At 45.7% G+C, this 24,779-nt stretch overlaps 1 protein-coding gene across 2 annotated transcripts; it reads left to right on the top strand.

Annotated features, from left to right (window-relative positions):
- Positions 1–2,446: 2,446 nt before the first annotated feature.
- On the top strand, positions 2,447–19,828 carry LOC129641940 (prostaglandin E2 omega-hydroxylase CYP4F21-like). 2 transcript variants are annotated; one of them, XM_055566516.1, is made up of 12 exons: positions 2,447–2,664; positions 6,617–6,761; positions 7,822–7,875; positions 7,966–8,093; positions 11,891–12,012; positions 12,794–13,064; positions 13,945–14,011; positions 14,390–14,519; positions 18,393–18,526; positions 18,623–18,687; positions 18,875–18,957; positions 19,363–19,828. In XM_055566516.1, the coding sequence occupies exons 1-12, from the start codon at positions 2,467–2,469 to the stop codon at positions 19,535–19,537; spliced, it is 1,572 nt and encodes a 523-aa protein (XP_055422491.1). In that variant the 5' UTR covers positions 2,447–2,466; the 3' UTR covers positions 19,538–19,828. The 2 variants fall into 2 exon arrangements, with proteins under 2 accessions (XP_055422491.1, XP_055422490.1); XM_055566515.1 differs by lacking the exon at positions 6,617–6,761 and adding an exon at positions 4,899–5,043.
- The last annotated feature ends 4,951 nt before the right edge of the window (positions 19,829–24,779 follow it).

Here is a 24,779-nt window from a genome sequence, read left to right as displayed (position 1 = left end):
CAGCTTCAGTGGCCCCTGTTGGCAAATGCTGGGTGGTGGTTGCCATTCCTGCTCTAGGCTTCCTGCTTATTCCTGGCCCATAGTTGGTCTGCAGTGAGTTGAACCCCTTCAGGCACTGGGGCTCCTTCTATGTGGATGATGTCATTTCATGGTTTATCATATTCTGGCCTTGCCACTTTAACCCTGATGTGAATGAACCTGCCAGGAGGCAAAATCTACCCCTGTGGAGGAGAAGGTCATTCTTGGGGGAAGATGCACCCCACACCCCTGAGAACATTAGGATCCTCCACCTGAATCCCCCAGCCAGTGTTGAGGGGAAGGATGTTTGGAGTCTCTCTAGCATTCCACCAGTTTCAGGACAGTCCTTCTCCCCACTCTCCTGCTCAGTTTCTTTGCCTAGAGCTCCATCCTTCAAGTTCTCTGTCACCTGAGACCACACCACAGGCCAATTCTGGACAGGATCAAGGAAGGGCCAGGAGGGGACACCAGATCCACTGGGTAGTTCATCCTGGATGTGGGAAGATGATCCACATGATGATATGAGGACCTCAAGATATCTCCCCACTCCCCAATATGGGTGACCATATTGGCAGAGAATCCACCATTATAAATGTCCCCAGATTAGTAAAGTGTCATCCCTTATGAATGGGAGTGGAACAATATAGCAGAGGAGAAAGGCTTAGGCTTGGCGGTATGACAGACCTGGCTTCTTTCCAGCTCTGCAACTTAGGTTAGAGCTTTACCTCTATGAACTTCAGTTTACTCTTTTGTTAAACAGGTATCTTCCCTTCTGCCATCACTTGGGCCCCTCTGCCTGACCCCAGGGTGCTGGCCCAGAGCCCTGAGGGAAAGGTGATGTATTATCTTGCTGGAAGAACATCCTGCACACAGTGGGATTACTATATGTAGAGCACTGGACATACAGTAGGCATACTATACATGGAGCACTCAGCACACAACAGCTGTGTTTTACATAGATTATCAAAGACACAGTAGGTTTTCTTTACATACCACACCTAACACATAGTAGGTGTGCCTTGTGTAGGGACTCAGCACTTAGTAGGCACGCCTTGTGGAGAATCTTCAGTACACCATGGCCATGTAGAACACCTGGCATACAGTAGACAGGATTTATGCAGAGTGCTTGGCACACAGTAGGTGCACTTTCAGTAGCCCATCCAGAACATAACAGGCACGCTTTATGTAGAGCTCCTGACACACTGTAGGCATGCTTTTTGAGGGACCCAGCACACAGTAGGCACTCCTCATATACGGTTGTCGCACAGAGTTGTTCCTTTATGCAAATCTTATTTCAGAGTCTCATCCAACATTCCATTTCCCAGATAGGAAGGTTGAGACCAGAGAGGGTCTTCAAAGCCCACAGTATGAATGAGGGTGGATCAGAACTCCACTCCCAGCTCTGCCTCTTCTGTGTGCATACTATTCTCTCTAGGTGCCTTGCAGCCTTACCCTTCATGTCTCAAGATGCCCTCTTCCGACTGAGTCCTTTATTCCTTTGTAATTCTCAGCCAGGGGTGTTTCTCTGCTCCTGCTCCCAGCAGTCATGTCTCAACCTGGGCCCTGGGCTGCTGAGAAGCAGGACTTGAATTCTTGCCAGGCTGTGTCACCAGGAGGTCAGAGAGTTCAGGTCTCCAAGCTCCCTGTTTCTGTGCCCAGAAATGTTACATGACACCCTCCTGGCCCAGGCATGGAGAGGAGCCCGGGAAATGACTTCAGACAAGGCTGAGCTAGGGCCTGCTTGCATGATACCTGAATGTTCATGCTTTTATCTGCTACACTGTGCTTAGAGCAGCAGGTATGGCTGCACACCTGGGAGCCCAGAGTCATCTTTACCTGCCCCACGATTTTCCCATTTGGGATGTGATGAGTCCTGAGCATCCAGTGTACAAACTGTGACCCTGAACTTGTTCACAGGCCTCACCCTTTATTTGGACAGCCTCCAGATAGGGAGGAGGTAAGCAGGTGGTGAGGATTGGCTGGCTTAGTGTGGATCCTGGCAATTTTTTCTTGGGTCAGGGTCAGACCAAGTCGTCCCAGGAGGAGGAGGGGAGTTGTGCAGGACAAGCAGCTCTTGGCAGAAGGTGACAGGCTGGGGGTCATGGGACTGGGGAGCCTGGCCTGGGGTGGGAAAGGCCACTGTTCTAGGCAGGGTGGCTCCAGGGAACAAGTTGGTCTGGGAGATGAGTGGATGTCAGTAGATAACTAACACACAAACATTCTGTGTGTCTGTCTTTCTGTCTCTGTCTCTGATTCTCCCTCTTACCCTGACTTTCCTTTTTTGAGCCCATGTCTGCCTATTTCTGAGCCTGTCTTGCCCCCTCCCCAGCACTCACCCTGCCCTTCGCTCCCTTGCTCCTCCACTCTATTTATCTCTGCTTCACAGCTCACTATCACTGCCTCTTCTTTCACCCTCAGGAGCTCAGCCTTCACCGTTTTCCCCACAGGATGCTGGAGCTGATCCTGTCTCAGCTGGGACTTGGGCCGCTGGCAGCCTCCCTGTGGCTGCTGCTGCTGCTGGCTGGGGCCTCCTGGATCCTGGCCCGCATCCTGGCCTGCACCTATACCTTCTACAACAACTCTCGCTGCCTCCGATGTTTCCTGCAGCCCCCAAAACCAAACTGGTTCTTGGGTCACATGAACCTGGTGAGTGTGGGCAGCAGGATGGGTCTGGGGGATCAGGGTGGATGGAATTCCTGAGGGTCAGGAATGGGGCTCAGGTTGGGGGTGGGGTCTAGGATAGCAGAGAAGCAAGGGAAGCCAGGGAGCCCCCTCTTCTTCACTCACTCATTCCTCTGCTCTGCCATCGAGACCTTCCCCACATCCTGTCCTTCCAGCCCTAGTCTGTTTTGAGGTCCATTTCCTGCCTGACTTCCATACATTAGTGCACGGAGAAGGCAATGGCACCCTACTCCAGTACTTTTGCCTAGAAAATCCCATGGACAGAGGAGCCTGGTAGGCTGCAGTCCATGGGGTCGCGAAGAGTCGGACACGACTGAGCGACTTCACTTTCCCTTTTCACTTTCATGCGTTGGAGAAGGAAATGGCAACCCACTCCAGTGTTCTTGCCTGGAGAATCCCAGGGACGGGGAAGCCTGGTGGGCTGCCGTCTATGGGGTCGCACAGAGTCGGACACGACTGAAGCGACTTAGCAGCAGCAGCAGCAGCACATTAGTTCAGGCTGCACAGAGCCTGGTCTCCTGGCCTCTCCAGTCTCCATGGTGACCTTGAGGTCTCCTCAAGGGTGCTGTCCAGGGTCTGCTCTCCTTGTGGTCCATTTCCTGTGTCTTTTCATTCTGGGTTACAGCTGTCCCACAGGAACTGGCTATCAACTCCCCACCCCCACCTATAGGACCACAGCTCCCCATACCCTCTCTCTCCTAGGATCCCTTCCTCTAATCTTACCTTCTCTCCTCCCAAGATATCCCAACGGGCTCATTGCCCAACCTGGATAAAGTTCACTTATTCTTTAAGAAGCCCTCTGTGCTTGCCAACTTTGTGCCCCAGACTTTGATCTTTGAATTGGTTCTGCTTATGATTAATAAACAGTCAATTGTCCAATTATATATTAACCGCCTTCCAGTGGGGTCACACAGAGTCAGACACAACTGAAGTGACTTAGCAGCAGCAGTTTGATGCCAGTTCTAGGGAGCAGTCACTACAGTGTGTACTCCAGGGCTGGCATACTGTAAGCATGCAAAATAAATGTTTGGTTATCTAGGTGACGAACTTGCCATTACCCCCTTCTGTCAAGGTCAAAGGAATGAGTATTCAGCCCTTTCCATCTAACAGCCCGGCTGAGAGATGAGAACATTTTTTCTTTCCTGTCTGGGATGAGAACTACAACTTGAGGGAGGACTTGACTACAATTTTCCGGTTTATTATGGCAAAGTTCAGAAGCCCAGAACAGGGGGCGCTCCAAAGCTTGCTGTGTAGATTTCCTGAGAGTCTGGGTCTAGAAATGGTCTCTGCAAGCCCTGGGGGTAACAGGAATGTTATAAAATTACTGCAGTTCTGCTCTTCCCTCCAAGGGCTTGGCTGTGTGGTCTGGTCTGGACTTTTCCTTCCTGCGGCCCCTCTTGCTGTGTGACCTTGGCTGAGTCACTCTCTCTCTCCGGACCAGTTCTCACCAAGTGCACTGAACCCTCACCTGAGGTCCTTGGGGAGAGGGGAACAAAGCCCAAAAGTAAAAGTGACGTATGTTCACCTGCCTAGAGCACCTGGAGCACCTTTGTCAAGCTTGAATGGAGCATCCTGATGGACCTGACGCTTCTCTAGGAGCATCATCTTCTTCCCGTTGGGCTGCATATGGTGTCAGTTTCTTCATCTATAAGTGGCATGATTGAAAGTTGTATCCCGAGGTTGCAGAGGAATAGACAGACAGGATGCACTCTTCACAGAGCCTAGCCAACAGAGAAAGTTTGTAGGTCTGAGTTGCTTTCTTGATTAATGTCTGTCCCTTGGGATCTGCCAGGGCCAGAAGGTCCCAGGTCTGCAGACCCTTTACCATGTAAGGAACTGGAGGCCATGTGAACCATCCAGATTATGAAAGGATGTGGGACCCAAACCTAGGGAGAAGTCCTGAGGCCACCATGCATCCACAAACCTCCCCCATAGGGATCTCCTCCTGTAGGCACTCCTGGAACTGGAACCACTCCCAGGACATGAAAAATCTGACTTCTCAAGTCAAGGTCAACCTCCCTATGGGTAGAGAGCCTGTCTTTTCCCTGTGTCCTGGGGTACATCCTTGGGACTTGGAGATGCTCCATGTCCCTTCTGCCCCCAGAGAAGGAGGAAGCAGAGATTCTCTCCATCTGTACAGAATCTGAAACACTGTCCACTGCTCCATCTGGAAGTGATGGCTCTTCCCTTGCTTGCAGGTGCCCTCCACGGAGCAGGGCCTGATCTACTTCACTCAGATGGCGGCCAACTACCCCCGTGGATATTTGATCTGGTTTGGCCCCATTATCCCAATGGTCATCTTCTGCCACCCTGACATGCTCCGGAGCATCACCAACGCCTCAGGTACCCAGGCAGAGCTTGTGGTGGTGGGTGCCATGACACATTTGAGGGATTCCAGCTCCTCCTTGCCAACATTTGATGTGGCCCCTACAGGACCATGGCCCCTCCTCCCCTCTCTGGCTCAGTCATTTCCTCCTTTCTTTCATATATTCATCAGCCCCCATTTCACTGTCCCCTTCTTCCTCACTCTGTTATCTATACCCGACTCTGGTGCCCTGCTGAAAGATGTCCCAATCTCAGGACTCAGATCTGGAACAGGATATACCTGACCTGGTATGGTTGGTCAGGAATTGGCTGGAGGGAGATGGGCTGTGGCAACCCAAGAAGAAGTAAGTTCCTCTGTCAGGGCATGTTGGAAGGCTTTCTGGAAGAGGAGGTGCTGGAACTGGATCTGGAACAATGATATATTTGAAAGCAGAGGGTAGAGTGATGCAGTGGGCATCAATAGCACCCCAGGCCCCCTGGCAGGTCTGCCCTCACTCATCCCCAGATCCCCAGCAATGAAAGTTTATGTCTGGTGCATGATCTGGGCTGCTATTTTTGTGACATCCACCTTTCCAGTGGGTCGGTTTCTTGACCATAATCCTGTGGCTCAGCCACTTCTAATTCAGGGCCTTCCTTCTCCAGTGCCCAGGAATCTCCCTGAGGAGACTCTATCTCATCCCACCCTGGCTCCCTAACTTTGTCCCCTGCCCCGCCCATCCACAGACAGACCAGGCAAGCAGGGGAATGGGCAGCTTCTGACAGAGACCTGGTTTCTGACACCAGAATGCTGAGTGACTCTGGGAAGGGCCCTAGCTCTCTCTGGCTGCTGAAGTTTCTTTCAGCTGTTAGTGGTGGAAACTCAACCCTGTATGATCTATACAAAGAAAGAGTATCAGTTGACTGTAAACTCCAAGGAAGATGTCTTCAGGATAGCTGGATCTGGGTCTTAAAATGTCATCATAAATCTGTTTTCATCATTTAGTTCTGTGTTCATCTGTGATGGCTTCCCTCTTATCCTGGTAAGATTGAATCCTCCAAGCTCAACCCCCATAGAAAAGTGAACTCATTAAAAACAGTTTTAGAAAAAGTTGAAGGTTCCCTTTAATTTGCCTGGCTGGGGTCATAGGACCAATTCTCATGTTCCTGAGAGTCTGATTGCATGTCTTTGCAGGCACAGGGTTACCTGAGCTATTGTTTTAGGGCTCAGAGCAGTTCAGTGGTTAAGAACTCAGACCCTGGATTCAGGCAAACCTGGCCTCATGTGTCAGGCATAGTATCTGTGTGACTGTGGGCAAGTCATTTCAATATTCAGAGCCTCTGTTTCCTTATCTGGAATATGGCGGTGGGAGAGAAGTGAGTTGAACATGGTGTTTGGGATCCACACAGGGAAAGACCCTTTCTATCCCTGCACCTGAAGGGACATCCAACTGTCCTTTATGGAGGGTGTGGGGAAGGAGCCTGAGAAAGCGTGAGGACAGAGGAGCAGCTGCTGAAATTGATTCATGGCTTCAGGTGTGGCTCTCTGCCCTGCAGGTCCTTCCCTCTGGCAGCCTAGAAGAGCTTGAATTAGGTCCTAATTGTTCCTCTCCAGATTCAGAACTGGGAGGAAGTTCTTCTGTACACACAGGGCCTGGCCGGCACCTATGGGGATGCGTGCTGCTGGTGGGTGGGGCCCTGGCACGTGATCATCTACATCTTCCACCCCACCTGCATCAAACCTGTGCTCTTTGCTCCAGGTAGATCCTTGGCCACAGCTTGTCCCCTGTCATGGTCTGTGTTGCCTCTAATTGGGCAGCTGATCATGATGCAGACAGTGGGGGTGTGTGGCCAGGGTACCACTGTTTTTCACGGCAGACTCCCACCTGCCTGACCTCCGGTCATGTCTGTGCAGTGTCTGCTGCATGGCTACATCTGGTCACATTTATGTATCCACATGGATTCTGGTTACAATTGGTGTATGTTATACCTGGTGCCACCTAGTATATTTTATACCTGAGCTCAAAGATGTTCTCAGTCATGTCTGGGGCTCACCTGTGGCCAAGGACATTTGAGGCATCTAGGAGTCTCTCTGGTTCTTATCTGAAATGTCATTAGAGATTGTCTGGTTCTCCTGTTAATCACTCCTGGGCTACATGTGGGGTTTGCCTCAGGTCTGGGGCTCAGGGTCACTTTGAGAAATGCCTGAGACCTTGTGTGAATCCTGCCTGTTTTGGGTCTTAAGGTATGCCTGGATCACACTTGGTTCATGTCTGTCCAATCATTGTATTCAAGTCCTGCCTGGAGCCTGCCTGGGGCACCCTGGGAGCAGGTCAGATGGTCTTCAGGTCCATGGCAGAGTTGTTGCATCATTTCAGGTTGTGTCATGCATGGTGGGGCCATGTCAGGCCATGGTAACACATGGGGCCATGTCAGATGTCTCAGGAGAGGTCCCCATGCTGGGGCGGGTGTGGTGTTCTTGGTCCCTGTAAAGGTGTTTTGTAGAGGGCTGGGTTTTGCTTCCGTGTCAGAATGTGTTGGACTCTGTAGGCTATGTCAAGGAATGTTGGGGCATGTTGTGTCATTCTGGGATGTGTCTAAGCACATTGAGTTGTGTCTATGGGCTCTACCTTTGCTCTTCTCTGTGCTGCGGCCTGGTCTGGTCACTTCTCCCTTCCCAGCTTCCTGTGCTCTTGGTCCCATTCTGTTATGTTGGTCTTGGAGAGGGAATGCAGATTCCTGGCTAGAAGCCTCCATCCCCCAGCAAAAGTCCCTCTCCTCGCCATCTACCTGGCCCCTGATTGTCTTTATTCATTTCAGCTGCCATTGCACCCAAAGACATGCAGTTCTATGGCAGTCTAAAACCCTGGCTTGGTGAGTAACTGTGAGTGAAGGGGATTGGGGATGACTTTGGGGACCCAGGGGAAGGTTCCTTTGCTCACTCCCCGTGGCTGTCTCTGCTAGGGGATGGGCTCCTGCTGAGTGCTGGTGACAAGTGGAGCAGCCACCGTCGCCTGCTGACACCCGCCTTCCACTTCAACATCCTGAAGCCCTATATGAAGATTTTCACCAAGAGTGCAGAGATCATGCACGTGAGTCTCTTGAACCCAGGGTCCCAGCTGGAGTCTTGAGGATAACAGGGACTCAGGAACATCTTGTCTGGAATTCTGGATCTTCCAGTTGACCTTGAGGCCATTGTTCTTCCTTCTGAACCTTAGTTTCCTTGGCTGATAAATAAGTATAATGTGAGCCTTGCTTTGCAAAGTGGTCAAAATAATGTAATGGAGCCATGTTCCTGGCACATAGTAGGTGCTCAGAATCTGTTAGTTTCTCTTTTTCTTCACAGAAGCCTTGGAATCTTGAGACATATTTTAGGAAAATAATGAATGTTGTATAGTAGTTATTCTGGAGTAACAAATCACTTACAAACAATAACACAAAAGTGAAAGTCACTCAGTTGTGTCTGACTCTTTGTGACTCCATACAGTCCATGGAGTCCTCCAGGCTCAAATACTGGAGTAGGTAGCCTTTCCCTTCTCCAGGGGATTTTCCCAACCCAGGGATTGAACCCAGGTCTCCCACATTGCAGGAAGATTCTTTACCAGCTGAGCCACCAGGAAAGCCCAAGAATACTGGAGTGGGTAGCCTATCCCTTCTCAGATGATCTCGGATCATTTCACCCAGGTCAAATGGACTTCCTTTTATGTGATTCTCTCTCTAGAAGACATTTCAGGTTTGTTCACTGGCAGAAGCAATATTCCAACAGACTGAGAAGAAACTGCAATGCCCTTGTATTTTTATTTTAGTTTTTAATTGGAGTTTAATTGCTTTACAATTTTGAGTCAGTTTCTGCCATACCACAATGCTAATCAGTCATATATAGCAGCTTCCCTGTAGCTATCTATTTTACACATAATAGTAATATATACGTCAACGCTACTTTCTCAATTTGCTCCACCCCCTCTTCTCCCTGTGGTGTTCAAGAGTCTGTTCTCTATATCTGAATCTCCATTCCTGCCCTGCAATTAGGTTTATCAGTGCCATTTTTCCAGATTCTATGAAAAGTGAAAGTGTTAGTCTCTCAGTTGTGTCCAATTCTTTATGACCCCATGGACTGTAGTCCACAGGCTCCTCTGTCCATGGAACTCTCCAGGCAAGAATACTGGAGTGGATTGCCATTCCCTTCTCCAGGGCTCTCCCTGACCCAGGGATTGAACCTGAGTCTCCTTGCATTGCAAGTGGATTCTTTAATGTTTGAGCCACCAGGGAAGCAAATTCCATATATATATATATATATATATATATATATATATATTTGTTTTTCTCTTGGCCAATATAAAACTTACTTCACTCAGTGTAACAAGCTCTAGATTCATCCACCTCAGTACGACTGATTCACATTTGTTCCTTTTGATGACTAAGTACATTGTACCTATGTACCTATGTACCACAACTTCTTTATCCATTCATCTGTCAATGGGCATCTAGGTTGTTTCCATATCCTGGCTATTGTAAATAGTGCAGCAATGAACATTAGGGTATATGTGACTTTTTGAACTATGATTTTCTCAAGATATTTGCTTAGTATTCCTGGTTTTAAAGAAATCCCCATACTGCTCTCCACAGTGGCTTGTATCAATTTATAGTCACACCGATAGTGCAAGAAGGTTTCCTTTTCTCCACATACTCTCCAGCATTTATTGCTTGAGAGTTTTTGATGATGGAAGTTCTAACTGGGGTGAGGTAATACCTCACTTTAGTTTTGATTTGCATTTCTCTAACAATGAGCAAGACTGAGCACCTTTTTTGTGTGTTAATTGGCCACGTGTATGTCTTTGGAGAAATTCCTTTTGAGGGCCTCTGCCCATTTTTTGATTGTCTTGTTTGTTTTTCTGATTTTGAGCTGCATTGGCTGCTTGTATATTTTGGAGATTAATCCTTTGTCAGTTTATTTATTTGCAATTATTTTCTGCTATTCTGAGGGTTGTGTTTTCACATTATTCCAGATGGACCTAATTGATATCTACAGGACAACCCTTCCAAGAGCAACAGAATACATTTTTTTTTGTCCTCAAGTGCACATGTGACCCAGGATAGATCACATCTTGGGTCACAAATCAAGCCTTGGTAAATTTAAGAAAATTGAAATTGTATCAAGCATTTTTTTCTGACCCCTATGCTATGTGGTTAGATATCAATTATAGGAAAAAACTGCAAAAAACACAAACACAATTTAAAAATACCTAAAAACCAATGACACTGAAAACATGACAACTTGAAATCTATGGGATGCAGCAAAAATAGTTCTAAGAACTGCTTTTCAAGCCTACCTCAAAAAAACAAGAAAAATATCAAATAAACAACCTAATTTACACCTAAGGCAAATAGAAAGGAAGAACAACAAACCCCCAAAGTTAGTGGAAGGAAAGAAATCAGAGAGATTGGAGCTGAAATAAAAAAGAAATGAGGAAAAAAGTACCAAAGAGCAACAAAACTAAAGGTGTTTCTTTGAGAAGATAAATAAAATTGATAAACCATTAGCCAGACTTCTCAGGAAAGAAGAGGGAAGACTCAAATTGATAAAATTAGAATTGAAAAAGAAGTTACAACAGACAATGCAGAAATGCAATGCCTTTTCGGGTCTTGGTTTGGGGTACCCTGAAAGTGAAAGTCACTCAGTTGTGCCTGACTCTTTGTGACCCCATGGACTATACAGTCCATGGAATTCTCTAGGGTAGAATACTGGAGTGGGTAGCCTTTTCCTTCTCCATGGGATCTTCCCAACCCAGGTCTCCCACACTGCAGGCAGATTCTTTACCAGCTGAGCCACAGGGAAGCCCAAGAATACAGGAGTTGGTAGCCTATCCCTTCTCCAGTGGATCTTCCCGACTCAGGAATCGAACTGGGGTCTCCTGCATTACAGGTGGATTCTTTACCAAGTGAACTATCAGGAAAGCCTATGGGGCACACTAATCATCATTTTTCTTAGGTTATTGGCCAAAGCAGGTCCAAGGTTAAATCAGAATCAAAGGATGGTGAAATAAGCTCCATGCCCTATTATAATTTACTTAAAAATCACATTGCAAAGGGTTTGAAGAATTAAAGAAAGGATTTTGTGAGGTGCTTGGGATTTTTCTATACTTGCAAATGGACAAGTGAGCTTGTTACTGTTTCATGGATTCTGCCATTAGACATGAGAGTCCTGAGTCACAGACAAAGGCTAATTTATTACTCTTGGCTCAGTAAATGGCATGTGCTTCCTGTTGGTTTGTATTCTTCTTCCAAGTAATCAAATTCCATGAGGATGACACAGGTGGGCTTCAACTGGCACCTGCTCGTGTAGTATGTTGTATTACAGTGGGGAGAACTACTAGGTTTAGGGACTCTATGACTTTTAGAACTAGAAGCAAGCCTGATATTTTCCCAGGAGGACACATTACCTCACTCCTCAAGGTTGTTTACTACAAACACAACTCTGAGAAATGGCCCAGGTAAAGAACATCAGGGTCTTCCAATTTTTTTAGTATACCAAGCAAGAATATGCAGGGATACTCAAGGCCCATGGAGGACCTTGGCCTTTCTCAACATAAGGGACAGTTTCCTAATCAGCTTTTAACAATGAAGATGATGAAAGCAAGATTTATTGAGCATTGGATTAATGCCACAAATTGATAAAGAATATACAGAGAGCAGGAGGCTGAGTCAGGATTTAAATCCAGGTCTCTTGACTTCCAGCAATGAGAACTTCACGTTCTACAAATAACAGCTTGCACTTCCACTCAAGCTTGATGCTCCCTGGGGATGGTCCTGGAACCAAGAGGCAAGGTCTTACGGTAGTCCACCCAGATGGTTGTGAAGGGGCCCCAGCTTTGTCTCCTTCTCTGACCAGGCCAAGTGGGAGCGCCTGATCACAGAGGGCCACACCCATCTGGACATGTTTGAACACATCAGCCTCCTGACCCTGGACAGTCTGCAGAAATGTGTCTTCAGTTTTGACAGCAATTGCCAAGAGTGAGTTTCATCGCTGGGCCTGGAAACATGAGTCATAGACTCAAGGAAGTAGATGGGGGAGGGAGGACTGAGCAGGGCAATTGGAAGGGCCTTCCTGGAGGACGTGGCTCAGAGATGGACAACCCAGGACAGGAAATGGAAAGAGAAGGAGCTATCCTTCCAGGTAGGTAGAACCCTTTGATAAAGGCAAGGAGGGTAGGATAAGAAAAGTATGTGCAACTGTGAGGAGACACCATGAAAAAAAGGTTGGAGGAATGAGAAGGTGATATCTTAAGAGAATTCTGAAGTCAGGCTAAGAAGATATGAACTTTATCTGAGGTTTTCTGGAAGCTATGGAAGGTGTTTGAGCACATGAAGGTCTTGGTTAAAGTTGAGCTTGGACATCCGACTCAAGAGAATCCAATAGTCATGTAGACGCTGGATGCTGTTGACACTGGATGTAAGGAGACTAAGGAAGGGGCTGGGCCATTGACCAGCTGGGAAAGGATAAGGGCTGAGACAAGTGGACAGTATGGAGAAAGAGAAGGGGCAGATACTGGGTGAGAGAGAAAGGAGAGAAGCATGGTATCTAAGCTGTGCTCTGGGTGCCTGGGGCATGGAGGCAGCTCACTTAGATAGGATGTGGGTTGAGAAGAGTCTGAAGAGTCACATCTTCTGGCTCATCCCCACGCTGTATCTGTGGGTTATTTGTTCTTGGAGCCTCAATTCCTGAAGGGAGGTAGACCCTGGCTTCTGGGCTTCAGGTTTTAAGTTGTTGCCTCCCTTATGCTCTCTTCCTCAGGAAGCCCAGCGAATATATCGCTGCCATCTTGGAGCTTAGTGCGCTTGTATCAAAAAGAAACCAACAGCTCTTCCTGTATATGGACTTCCTGTACTATCTCACCTCAGATGGGCAGCGCTTCCGCAAGGCCTGCCGCCTAGTGCACGACTTCACAGATGCCGTCATTCAGGAGCGGCGCCGCACTCTCCCCAAGGAGAATATTGATGACTTCCTCAAGGCCAAGGCGAAGACTAAGACTTTGGACTTCATTGATGTGCTTCTGCTGACCAAGGTGGGTTCCTCTGGGATGTGAGTTCAAGAGGTAGAAAGGACTTTGATCTGATCAAATAATTTGAATGGGATGCAGAGGGTCCTGGGGAGCCGTGGAAGGTGCTTGTAGAAGGGAGGGATGGGTCAGGGATGTTTTAGAGATGATCATTTGCAGTATAGCTTGTAGGAGACTGCTAAGTCTGAAACTGTGAAGGGCCTGTGATTTGATTCTAATGCAAACTGATAAGTCAGTCTACCACTGAGGTAGGCTCTACATGTATGTACAGAATCTATATATGTATACACAGAATCCTGGAGCAGAGCAGCACATTTATTTCTCATGGCCATAATAGTAGCCTGAGTAGAATTGTAGCTCTGGCTCCCCATTTCCAAATGCCTATGAGGGCACCATGATACTTTTTTTGTACATCAGCCATGCTTGGATCTCAGTACAAGTACCTCTAGATTTTGACATTTGGAACTTATACAGGGCAATTGATACATCAGCCCCTTTATCCCTATGGAGAGAGGGAGAGAGGGACTGGAAGAAAGATTATTCTGGAGCTTAAACAAATACTCTGGTGAGAAGGCAAATTCTACAGGTTCTATAGTTTATAACCCAGGTTGTAACCCAGATTGCCAGAAACTTTTTGCAGAAATCCCCTGTCATGTATAAACATGAAAATATTTACAGATCACTGATTCCTCTCACCAGGGACAACACAGTAGAGAAAGATGTTAAGGAGGAGGCCTATGGAATATGGCCTCTAGTTACAGGCTGAGCAAAGGATTTCTAGGGCTTCAGGTTGGGATTGGGTTCTTATATGCAGTTTTACAGATTGTTTCACATTAGACTCAGGGGCCTTCAGAACTAATGTGATTCTGGGGATCTTTCTCTGCAGGATGAGGATGGGAAGGGATTGTCAGATGAAGATATCCGGGCTGAAGCTGACACCTTCATGTTTGAGGGTGAGGGTCCCAGTTTGGGGCTAGAGAAAGGGAGGGAACTTGCTGAATTGACCCTGGACTACCCCATCCCTCCCCATGGGCCTTAATGCAAGGGAGCTGTCCATGCTCTAGTACTGAAGTAACCCAGAGACCCAAGCGGTTCTGGATGCCCCTCAGGCCATGATGCCACAGCCAGTGGCCTCTCCTAAATCCTACACAACCTTGCAAAAACACACAGAATACAGGAAAGGGCAGAGTCTCTCTATCCCAGGGACTTGGTGTGTGAATCTTGGGCTACCTCATCCCTACCAATACCCCCATGGTCCTTACTGTGAGGGTGCTGTTCACCTTTGGTGCTGAAGTAGCCCAGAGATCCAAGTCTTTCTGGATGCTACTCAGGCCATGACACCACAGCCAGTGGTCTCTCCTGGATCCTGTACAACCTTGCAAAGCACCCAGAATACCAGGAGCGCTGCCGGCAAGAAGTGCAAGACCTTTTGAGGGACCGTGAGTCTAAAGAGATTGAATGGTGAGTTCAAGACCTCATGGCCTTTTTTTGAATCCCTCTCCTTGGCTCTGCTCCCTAGTTGGGGAAGAGAGAAAATCTTTTTGTTGATTCTTTCACTTAGTGGGAATAGGAACAGAGCCCAGAGGCAAGATCTAGTACTCAGCATGTAGAGCAGGGCAAGCTGGCTCTTGGGACAAAAATTTGGATTCTGAGATAATTTGCAACAATGTGTGAGGACAGATGATGACACTTGGCACATATTCAGTAAGTGAACTTCCCCTCCACTCCCTTAATTTTCTCTCTGAAATCACATGTTTTCAAACATCTTCACTCTGTGTTTCCTCATTTCCTTTCCCCTCTAGTTCCTCATATTATTAGTCCAGGATTCAGAAGGATCATTGAGGGAATAAAGTATTCAACTCTTGTCCAGGGATACCCCCATCTTTCTCCACCCAGTCCCCATTTAGTAAACACTGCCACCCTGCCTCCCTATCCCCAGTTCTATACCATCTCCAATTCCTTCCAGCTTCTTTGTTGTCCTGGAGATTCAGGAAGGTCCCAGACGCCCCCCAGTCTTTGCCTTCCAGGAGCTCCCAGCCTGGTGGAGGCATAGTTTCAAGTCAGGACACTTCCAGTGTACATGGGCAGGCCTGGAGTTTAGGCTAAGAGGGACAAAATCGAGGGTGGAAAAAAGTGCCTCAGATGAGACCCTGAGTATTGGTGAGTAGATATTTGGGTGCATTTGAGATATAATTAGGTCAGGAAGACAGCAGGGAATAAATTAAGAACTAGGAGGAAGGGAGAAGAGAGAGAGAAAGGAAGGATGGAGAGAGGTGATTGTTGTGAATATATAATTGACCTGTGGGAAGCATAATATTAATACACAGTATCCCAGAGCTTGAAGTGGATATCCATTTTTGGATATCCATGTAATCTCCAGGCTTTTAATGGAGCTTAAAATTTTAGCATAAAGATCATACTCAGATCAGATCAGATCAGATCAGTCACTAAGTCGTGTCCAACTCTTTGCGACCCCATGAATCGCAGCACGCCAGGCCTCCCTGTCCATCACCAACTCCCGGATTTCACTCAGACTCACGTCCATCGAGTCAGTGATGCCATCCAGCCATCTCATCCTCTGTCGTCCCCTTCTCCTCCTGCCCGCAATCCCTCCCAGCATCAGAGTCTTCTCCAATGAGTCAACTCTTCGCAGGAGGTGGCCAAAGTACTGGAGTTGCAGCTTTAGCATCATTCCTTCCAAAGAAATCCCAGGGCTGATCTCCTTCAGAATGGACTGGTTGGATCTCCTCGCAGTCCAAGGGACTCTCAAGAGTCTTCTCCAACACCACAGTTCAAAAGCATCAATTCTTCGGCGCTCAGCCTTCTTCACAGTACAACTCTCACATCCATACATGACCACAGGAAAAACCATAGCCTTGACTAGATGGACCTTTGTTGGCAAAGTAATGTCTCTGCTTTTGAATATGCTATCTAGGTTGGTCATAACTTTCCTTCCAAGGAGTAAGCGTCTTTTAATTTCATGGCTGCAGTCACCATCTGGAGTGATTTTGGAGCCCAGAAAAATAAAGTCTGACACTGTTTCCACTGTTTCCCCATCTATTTCCTATGAAGTGGTGGGACCGGATGCCATGATCTTCGTTTTCTGAATGTTGAGCTTTAAGCCAACTTTTTCACTCTCCACTTTCACTTTCATCAAGTGGCTTTTGAGTTCCTCTTCACTTTCTGCCATAAGGGTGGTGGCATCTGCATATCTGAGGTTATTGATATTTCTACCAGCAATCTTGATTCCAGCTTGTGCTTCTTCCAGTCCAGCGTTTCTCATGATGTACTCTGCATATAAGTTAAATAAACAGGGTGACAATATACAGCCTTGACAAACTCCTTTTCCTATTTGGAACCAGTCTGTTGTTCCATGTCCAGTTCTAACTGTTGCTTCCTGACCTGCATACAGATTTCTCAAGAGGCAGCTCAGGTGGTCTGGTATTCCCATCTCTTTCAGAATTTTCCACAGTTTATTGTGATCCACACAGTCAAAGCCTTTGGCATAGTCAATAAAGCAGAAATAGATGCTTTTCTGGAACTCTCTTGCTTTTTCCATGATCAGCGGATGTTGGCAATTTGATCTCTGGTTCCTCTGCCTTTTCTAAAACCAGCTTGAACATCAGGAAGTTCATGGTTCACATATTGCTGAAGCCTGGCTTGGAGAATTTTGAGCATTACTTTACTAGCATGGGAGATGAGTGCAATTGTGCGGTAGTTTGAGCATTCTTTGGCATTGCCTTTCTTTGGGACTGGAATGAAAACTGACCTTTTCCAGTCCTGTGGCCACTGTTGAGTTTTCCAAATTTGCTGGCATATTGAGTGCAGCTTACATGTTGTTAAATTAACCCTTAGATACCCTTGTTGCTATGGTAAACAATATAGTCTATCTGGATTGAAAAATATTTATAAGTTTATTTGGATAATACACATTCACATTTCTTGATAAGTTGAATTCAGATGCTTTATATCATGGAGATGGGAATGGCGACCCACTTCAGTATTCTTGCCCGGAGAATCCCATGGACAGAGGAGGCTGGCAAACTACAGTCCATGGAGTCTCAGAGTCAGACACGACTGAGATACCAACACACACACACTTTGTATCATCACCATCATCTTTTCTTTTATTATCTTTTCTAACTGACTGCTATTTCTAATAGAAAAACTAATAATTTAAGGATAAAGCTTTCTTGTCCATAGCAAGCAACAGCAAATGCTAAATATTTAGTCTCTTATCATTAGGGAAAATAAAGGTTGTTTAATAAAAGCTCTGGGTCAACTAGGGATGTATATGGAGAAAAGTTAATTCATCCTGCTTCTTGGGCATTATGAGAAAATAACATCCACACGAATTAAAGATTTAAATGAAAAATAAAGAAGTCTTAAAGTCTGTAGAATAAACCATGAGAAGTTATTTTCTAGCTCCAGAGTGTGGAAGGCTCTGTTTTTGACACAAATTCCAAGAGATGTATAAGACATTGGTATACGTTACTTGAAATGAACAGCAGTGTGTATGGTATTCAGTATGCTACTATATAATTTTTTTTTAATGCAAAAAGGTACCTCTGGAAGGATACATAAAAAATAATCACTAGAAAAACTGAGGAGGGGAAGTGAGTGCTGTTGGAACATAGGGGGTTTGTCTTGAAGTTTTCCAGTTTTGAGCTAGTTAACTGTGTCAGCTATGAAGAATTTAAATCACCATACAGAAAGGGGGGGATTTAAAAAAAAGAATTCAGCCCCCCCTTACTGGATCTTGTCTTCAATGTTTATAAAAGTTTTCCAGTGAATTCACTTATTTTCTAAATATAAAATCACTATCTGCAAAACATGACACATTTGCCCCACATTTCAAATGGCATTACTCTCCTCCCTCGCCTCCCCGCCCCCCGCCCCCACCGACATAAGTGTATTAGCTAGCATCTCTAGTCCTGTAGTTAAGAGTAAACACTGAATCTGTTTCTTACTCATTTGTCTTCTGGTTTTGTGGTCTTGCCATAAAAATGTTTTATATTTACAAAATTGTAAAAGTTTCTATGATTGACTTTTAGGTGAGTTGTTCAGAAAATCTAAAAATATCTGGCTAAGTTTCTTCTAGTACTTTTTTGATCCTGCATTTCTTCCTTCCTTCCTTCTTTCTTTCTTAAAACTTATACTGAGTCATGATGGTCAAAGAAAGAGCTATCTATATTTACGTATATGACAGTCAATTTGGAGATATTTTATCCATCTGGGATTTTGTTTTAGGAAGAAGGATCTTAAGGAATAATCGAAGGGCTGAGGAGTGTCTCTGTTTTTGTTTCCTGGATAATTGTCATGAGGTTTCCATAGGGATGACCTGGCCCAGTTGCCCTTCCTGACCATGTGCATCAAGGAGAGTCTGCGGTTGCACCCCCCAGTCACCAGCATCTCCCGCCGCTGTACCCAGGACATTGTGCTCCCAGATGGCCGGGTCATCCCCAAAGGTGCCCACAATGATTAGGGGAGGAGGTTCCTGGTCAGAAAGAGGGGCCAATAAGGCAGGACGGACCTAGTCCTGACTGGTCCCTCCTGTTCCACAGGTGTTGTCTGCCTCATTGATATTTTCGGGACCCACCACAACCCATCTGTGTGGCCAGACCCTGAGGTGATGCCTCCCCCACTCCCTGCCTCCATCATCTTTGTCCATTCCCTTTTGGAGACCCAAGGAGGGCACAGGGTTCTGGCAAACCCTGTGATACATCATTCTCTCCCCGTGATACACACATCTGCCTCTCCAAGGATGGACGTCCTGGGAGATACCACCCAGTAACCCTGTCTTGTCTTGCCCCCAGGTCTATGACCCCTTCCGCTTCGACCCAGAAAACATCAAAGGGAGGTCACCTCTGGCTTTTATTCCCTTCTCAGCAGGTCCCAGGTGAGGACATTGGGCATTTGAGGTGGGAATACAGTGGTGGGGGTGGCAGCATCTGGGACTGAGATTCCAGACATGACTGTCAGGCAGGGAGGTGAGAAAAATGAAGATGGTCAGAGTTCTGACTTTCCTTCTCTCCCCTGCCCTGGAGGTGATAGATAAACGTTTGGGGAATGGAGGTGGGCCCAAGGAGGGGCTGCAGTGTGCTGAGAGCCCTTTTCCTCCCGCGTTCAGAACTGGAATCTGGACCAGGCCCAGGGGATATGCAAACCCATGTCGGGGGTCCCAGGCATTGTTCGACTTCTCTGTCTCTGCAGATGGGCATGGGGGTTGTGGGCCAGATTTCCGGCTTGGTGAGGCTGGGATGAAGGTTCAGGGAATAGTCAGAGCCACCACTCCTGCCTGCAGGAACTGCATTGGGCAGACATTCGCCATGACTGAGATGAAAGTGATCTTGGCGCTCACCTTGCTGCGCTTCCGCGTTCTGCCAGACAAGGAGCCGTGCCGAAAGCCAGAGCTGATCCTGCGCACCGAGGGCGGACTCTGGCTGCGGGTGGAGCCGCTGAGTGCAGGCCAGCAATGACCCAGCACCTTCTCTCCTGGGATCCTCTCTGACCCTAGACACCTCACGTGGCAGATTGGAAATCAAACTTCGTGGTCACCTCTGCCCTAGTCTCGTGTAGAAGACAGCAAGGAGCACATGGGATCTGCTAGGTTCCAGGCAGGTGGGGGTTGCTGTAAACCTGGCGGCCTTTAGCGGGGAGGCTCAGAAGGGAACTTGGATCCTAAGTGTAAGACTACTCATTAGGGAAGTCCAACTGCTTGATGCAGAGAGGGTCAGATGACCTTGGATTTGCTCCCTGACATGGTAATATAAAGGTCACCGTCCCAGTCTGCCATTTACTAGTTGTTTGGCTTAAGAAAACTGTTTATCTCTCAGTTCCTTTATTACATAATTGTAGCCACTTTCCTGGGCTGTTGGGGAGATTGAATAAACAAGCATATGCAAAATGACTGACTCAGTGTGTAGTAAGCATTAGTAATCGATGAGTTCATTTCCTCACTTCTTTCTGCATTGCTTTCATAAATTTAAAATGTTTTAAAGTCCTCATAGGTATATTTAAATTTGGGGACATGTGGAAACCTGCTGCTTCAGAAGACTATCATTAAGAGATTCAGCAACTTCAAAATTCCCATATTTACATCTATAGCAGTTTCAAAGGGCCTTGCTGTGATGCTGACCTGAAGTTGAGAACTGAAAAAAAATTTATTTCCTATCACAGAGTCATGACCAGGACTTCATTTTCATTTGGATGTTTTAGGGAGTGGAGGACAAGTGGGTGGAAGTGGATGGGGCAGGAGTGGGGCCACTTCCTTCAGCACTCAGGACAGCAGCTACCCCAGGACTAGCCCCACCCAGGTTGCAAGGATAGAGTCTTAGTCTCAGACTCTTTCAGAAGCCAGAGGACTTAATGGTTGCAAAATAAGAAAGAAACCCTATATCATAAAATGAGTGAATATTTAACATATTCCAAGCTGGAATCAAGATTGCTGGGAGAAATATCAATAACCTCAGATATGCAGATGATACCACCCTTATGGCATAAAGTGAAGAAGAACTAAAGAGCCTCTTGATGAAAGTAAAAGAGGAGAGTGAAAAAGTTGGCTTAAAACTCAACATTCAGAAAACTAACATCATGGCATCCGGTCCCATCGCTTCATGACAAATAGATGGGGAAACAGTGGAAACAGTGGTTGACTTTATTTTTGGGGGGGCTCCAAAATCACTGCAGATGGTGATTGCAGCAATGAAATTAAAAGATGCTAACTCCTTGGAAGGAAAGTTGTGACCAACCTAGACAGCATATTAAAAAGCAGAGATATTAATTTACCAACAAGGGTCCGTCTAGTCAAGGCTATGGTTTTCCAGTGATCATGTATGGATGTGAGAGTTGGACTATAAAGAAAGCTGAGTGCAGAAGAATTGATGCTTTTGAACTGTGGTGTTGGAGAAGACTCTTGAGAGTCCCTTGGACTGCAGGGAGATCCAACCAGTCCATCCTAAAGGAGATCAGTCCTGAATGTTCATTGGAAGGACTGATGTTGAAGCTGAAACTCCAGTACTTTGGCCACCTGATGCAAAGAACTGACTCATTTGAAAAGACCCTGATGCTGGGAAAGATTGAAGGCAGGGGCAGAAGGGGACAACAGAGGATGAGATGGTTGGATGGCATCACTGACTCAATGGAGATGAGCTGGAGTAGACTTTGGCAGTTGATGATGGACAGAGAGGCCTGGTGTGCTGCAGTCCATGGGATCTCAAAGAGTTGGACACGACTGAGCAACTGAACCAAAGCTGAAAATCACAGTTGTTTTCCTTTGCCTTCAGAGTTGTTATTGAAGATGTCTGTCTTTTACGCTAAATGATGCCTTGTCATAGAAGAAAATACAAATAAGAAAAAAAGAAATAAAAGTAATATCCTTAATCCAAACATGTTAAAGTAATCACCATTCATATTCTCTCACACATACTGCCAAGTTTTCATTATATTAATATTTGAAATCCTTATACCAGTAAAATTTTGACTTTTCATCTGAATGTATTACATTTACATCATGTAATCTCTTTTTTTAAAAAGTGTTATTTTACTGACTGCCAAGCACATTGAACCTGAAACTCCAATACTTTGGCCACCTGATGCAAAGAACTGACTCTTTGAAAAGACCCTAATGCTGGGAAAGATTGAAGGCAGGAGGAGAAGGGGACAACAGAGGTTGAGATGGTTGGATGACATCACCGACTCAATGGACATGAGTTTGTGTAAACTCCAGGAGTTGGTGATGGACAGGGAGGCCTGGCATGCTGCAGTCCATGGAGTTGCAAAGCGTCAGACATGACTGAGCGACTGAACTGAACTGAATCCTATTGTATAATAGTTGTATAATCCTCATACATTGCTGTTGGGAATATAAAATAGTGCAGCCATTGTAGAAAATAATCTGATATTTTTCAGTAAAAAACCCTAGAATTATTACATGATCCAGCCATTCCATGCCTAGGTATCTACCCAAAAGAATTGGAGACAGGTACTTGTATGTAACTCTTTGTAGAGGCATTATCCACAATTGCCAGAAGTTGGATATTTGGGAAACAATCCAGATATCCATTAACAGATGAATGGATAAATAAAATGAGATATGTCCATAATAAAGAATATTATTGGGTCATGAAAAGGAATGAAACACTGATACGTGCTGCAACATGAATGAAGTTTGAGAGCATCATGCTAACTGAAAGGAGCAAGACACAAAAGGTCATATATTGTATGATTTCATTTATACGAAATGTCCAAAATAGGCAAATCCACAGAGATAGATCCAGTAGCTGGAGGGTGGAGGAGAAAATGGACAGTGACTGCTAATAGTACAGATATCCTTTCAAGTGATTAAAATATCTTGAAACCAGAGGAGAAGTCATGGTTTCACAATACTGTGAATGGTGAATTGGTCAAATGGTGAATTTTATCTTATGTGAATTTTGCCTCAAGAAAAAAATTATTCTTTTATCATACATTTTTTTCCTTGTTCATCTGAGTTTTTCATATAATAATGTATGTTGTGAACATCCTTCCACAGCATACAATCAACATCTTAGGGATCTTTAAAATCTTTTGTGTCAAGTATTCAAGTCACTTTATTTTTGTGAATGGCATTATGCTAGGAAATAATTTAGTTTGGCTCACTTTGTAAGAATTCTCTTTATGAAATCACAACCAATTTCAAACTGAGTTACTCTTAATCACATTCTCTGGGTGTAGAAAATTCATTCCTGTAGCAATAGATACCTTCCCCTTGGTATATCTTAAGCTCTTAGAGATAGGAGTACCAGACCATCTTACCTGTCTCCCAAGAAACCTGTATGCCAGTAAAGAAGCAACATAACCGCTGCTTCTAACGAACCTTTTATGTAAGAACTGACTGGTTCAGGATTGAGAAACGAGTACAACAAGGCTGTTTATTGTCACCTTGTTTATTTAACTGATATGTAGAGCACATCATGAGAAATGCTGGGCTAGATGAGTTACAAGCTGGAATCAACATTGCCAGGAGAAATATCAACAGCCTCAGATATGAGAATCAGATCAGATCAGATCAGTCGCTCATTCATGTCCAATTCTTTGCGACCCCATGAATCGCAGCACACCAGGCCTCCCTGTCCATCACCAACTCCCGGATTTCACTCAGACTCACGTCCATCGAGTCAGTGATGCCATCCAGCCATCTCATCCTCTGTCGTCCCCTTCTCCTCCTGCCCGCAATCCCTCCCAGCATCAGAGTCTTCTCCAATGAGTCAACTCTTTGCAGGAGGTGGCCAAAGTACTGGAGTTGCAGCTTTAGCATCATTCCTTCCAAAGAAATCCCAGGGCTGATCTCCTTCAGAATGGACTGGTTGGATCTCCTCGCAGTCCAAGGGACTCTCAAGAGTCTTTTCCAACACCACAGTTCAAAAGCATCAATTCTTCGGCGCTCAGCCTTCTTCACAGTACAACTCTCACATCCATACATGACCACAGGAAAAACCATAGCCTTGACTAGATGGACCTTTGTTGGCAAAGTAATGTCTCTGCTTTTGAATATGCTATCTAGGTTGGTCATAACTTTCCTTCCAAGGAGTAAGCGTCTTTTAATTTCATGGCTGCAGTCACCATCTGGAGTGATTTTGGAGCCCAGAAAAATAAAGTCTGACACTGTTTCCACTGTTTCCCCATCTATTTCCTATGAAGTGGTGGGACCGGATGCCATGATCTTCGTTTTCTGAATGTTGAGCTTTAAGCCAACTTTTTCACTCTCCACTTTCACTTTCATCAAGTGGCTTTTGAGTTCCTCTTCACTTTCTGCCATAAGGGTGGTGGCATCCGCATATCTGAGGTTATTGATATTTCTACCAGCAATCTTGATTCCAGCTTGTGCTTCTTCCAGTCCAGCGTTTCTCATGATGTACTCTGCATATAAGTTAAATAAACAGGGTGACAATATACAGCCTTGACAAACTCCTTTTCCTATTTGGAACCAGTCTGTTGTTCCATGTCCAGTTCTAACTGTTGCTTCCTGACCTGCATACAGATTTCTCAAGAGGCAGCTCAGGTGGTCTGGTATTCCCATCTCTTTCAGAATTGTCCACAGTTTATTGTGATCCACACAGTCAAAGCCTTTGGCATAGTCAATAAAGCAGAAATAGATGCTTTTCTGGAACTCTCTTGCTTTTTCCATGATCCAGCGGATGTTGGCAATTTGATCTCTGGTTCCTCTGCCTTTTCTAAAACCAGCTTGAACATCAGGAAGTTCATGGTTCACATATTGCTGAAGCCTGGCTTGGAGAATTTTGAGCATTACTTTACTAGCATGGGAGATGAGTGCAATTGTGTGGCAGTTTGAGCATTCTTTGGCATTGCCTTTCTTTGGATTGGAATGAAAACTGACCTTTTCCAGTCCTGTGGCCACTGCTGAGTTTTCCAAATTTGCTGGCATATTGAGTGCAGCACTTTCATAGCATTATCTTTCAGGATTTGAAATAGCTCAACTAGAATTTTATCACCTCCACTAGCTTTGTTCGTAGTGATGCTTTCTAAGGCCCACTTGACTTCACATTCCAGGATGTCTGGCTCTAGGTCAGTGATCACACCATCGTGATTATCTGGGTCATGAAGATCTTTTTTGTACAGTTCTTCTGTGTATTCTTGCCATCTCTTCTTAATATCTTCTGCTTCTGTTAGGTCCATACCATTTCTGTCCTTTATTGAGCCCATCTTTGCATGAAATGTTCT

The sequence above is a fragment of the Bubalus kerabau genome, chromosome 1, assembly GCF_029407905.1.
Source record: "Bubalus kerabau isolate K-KA32 ecotype Philippines breed swamp buffalo chromosome 1, PCC_UOA_SB_1v2, whole genome shotgun sequence".
Classification (NCBI taxonomy): Eukaryota; Metazoa; Chordata; class Mammalia; order Artiodactyla; family Bovidae; genus Bubalus; species Bubalus kerabau.
Note: the sequence above shows the minus strand (reverse complement) of the source record. Positions and strands in the feature narration are given on the sequence as shown.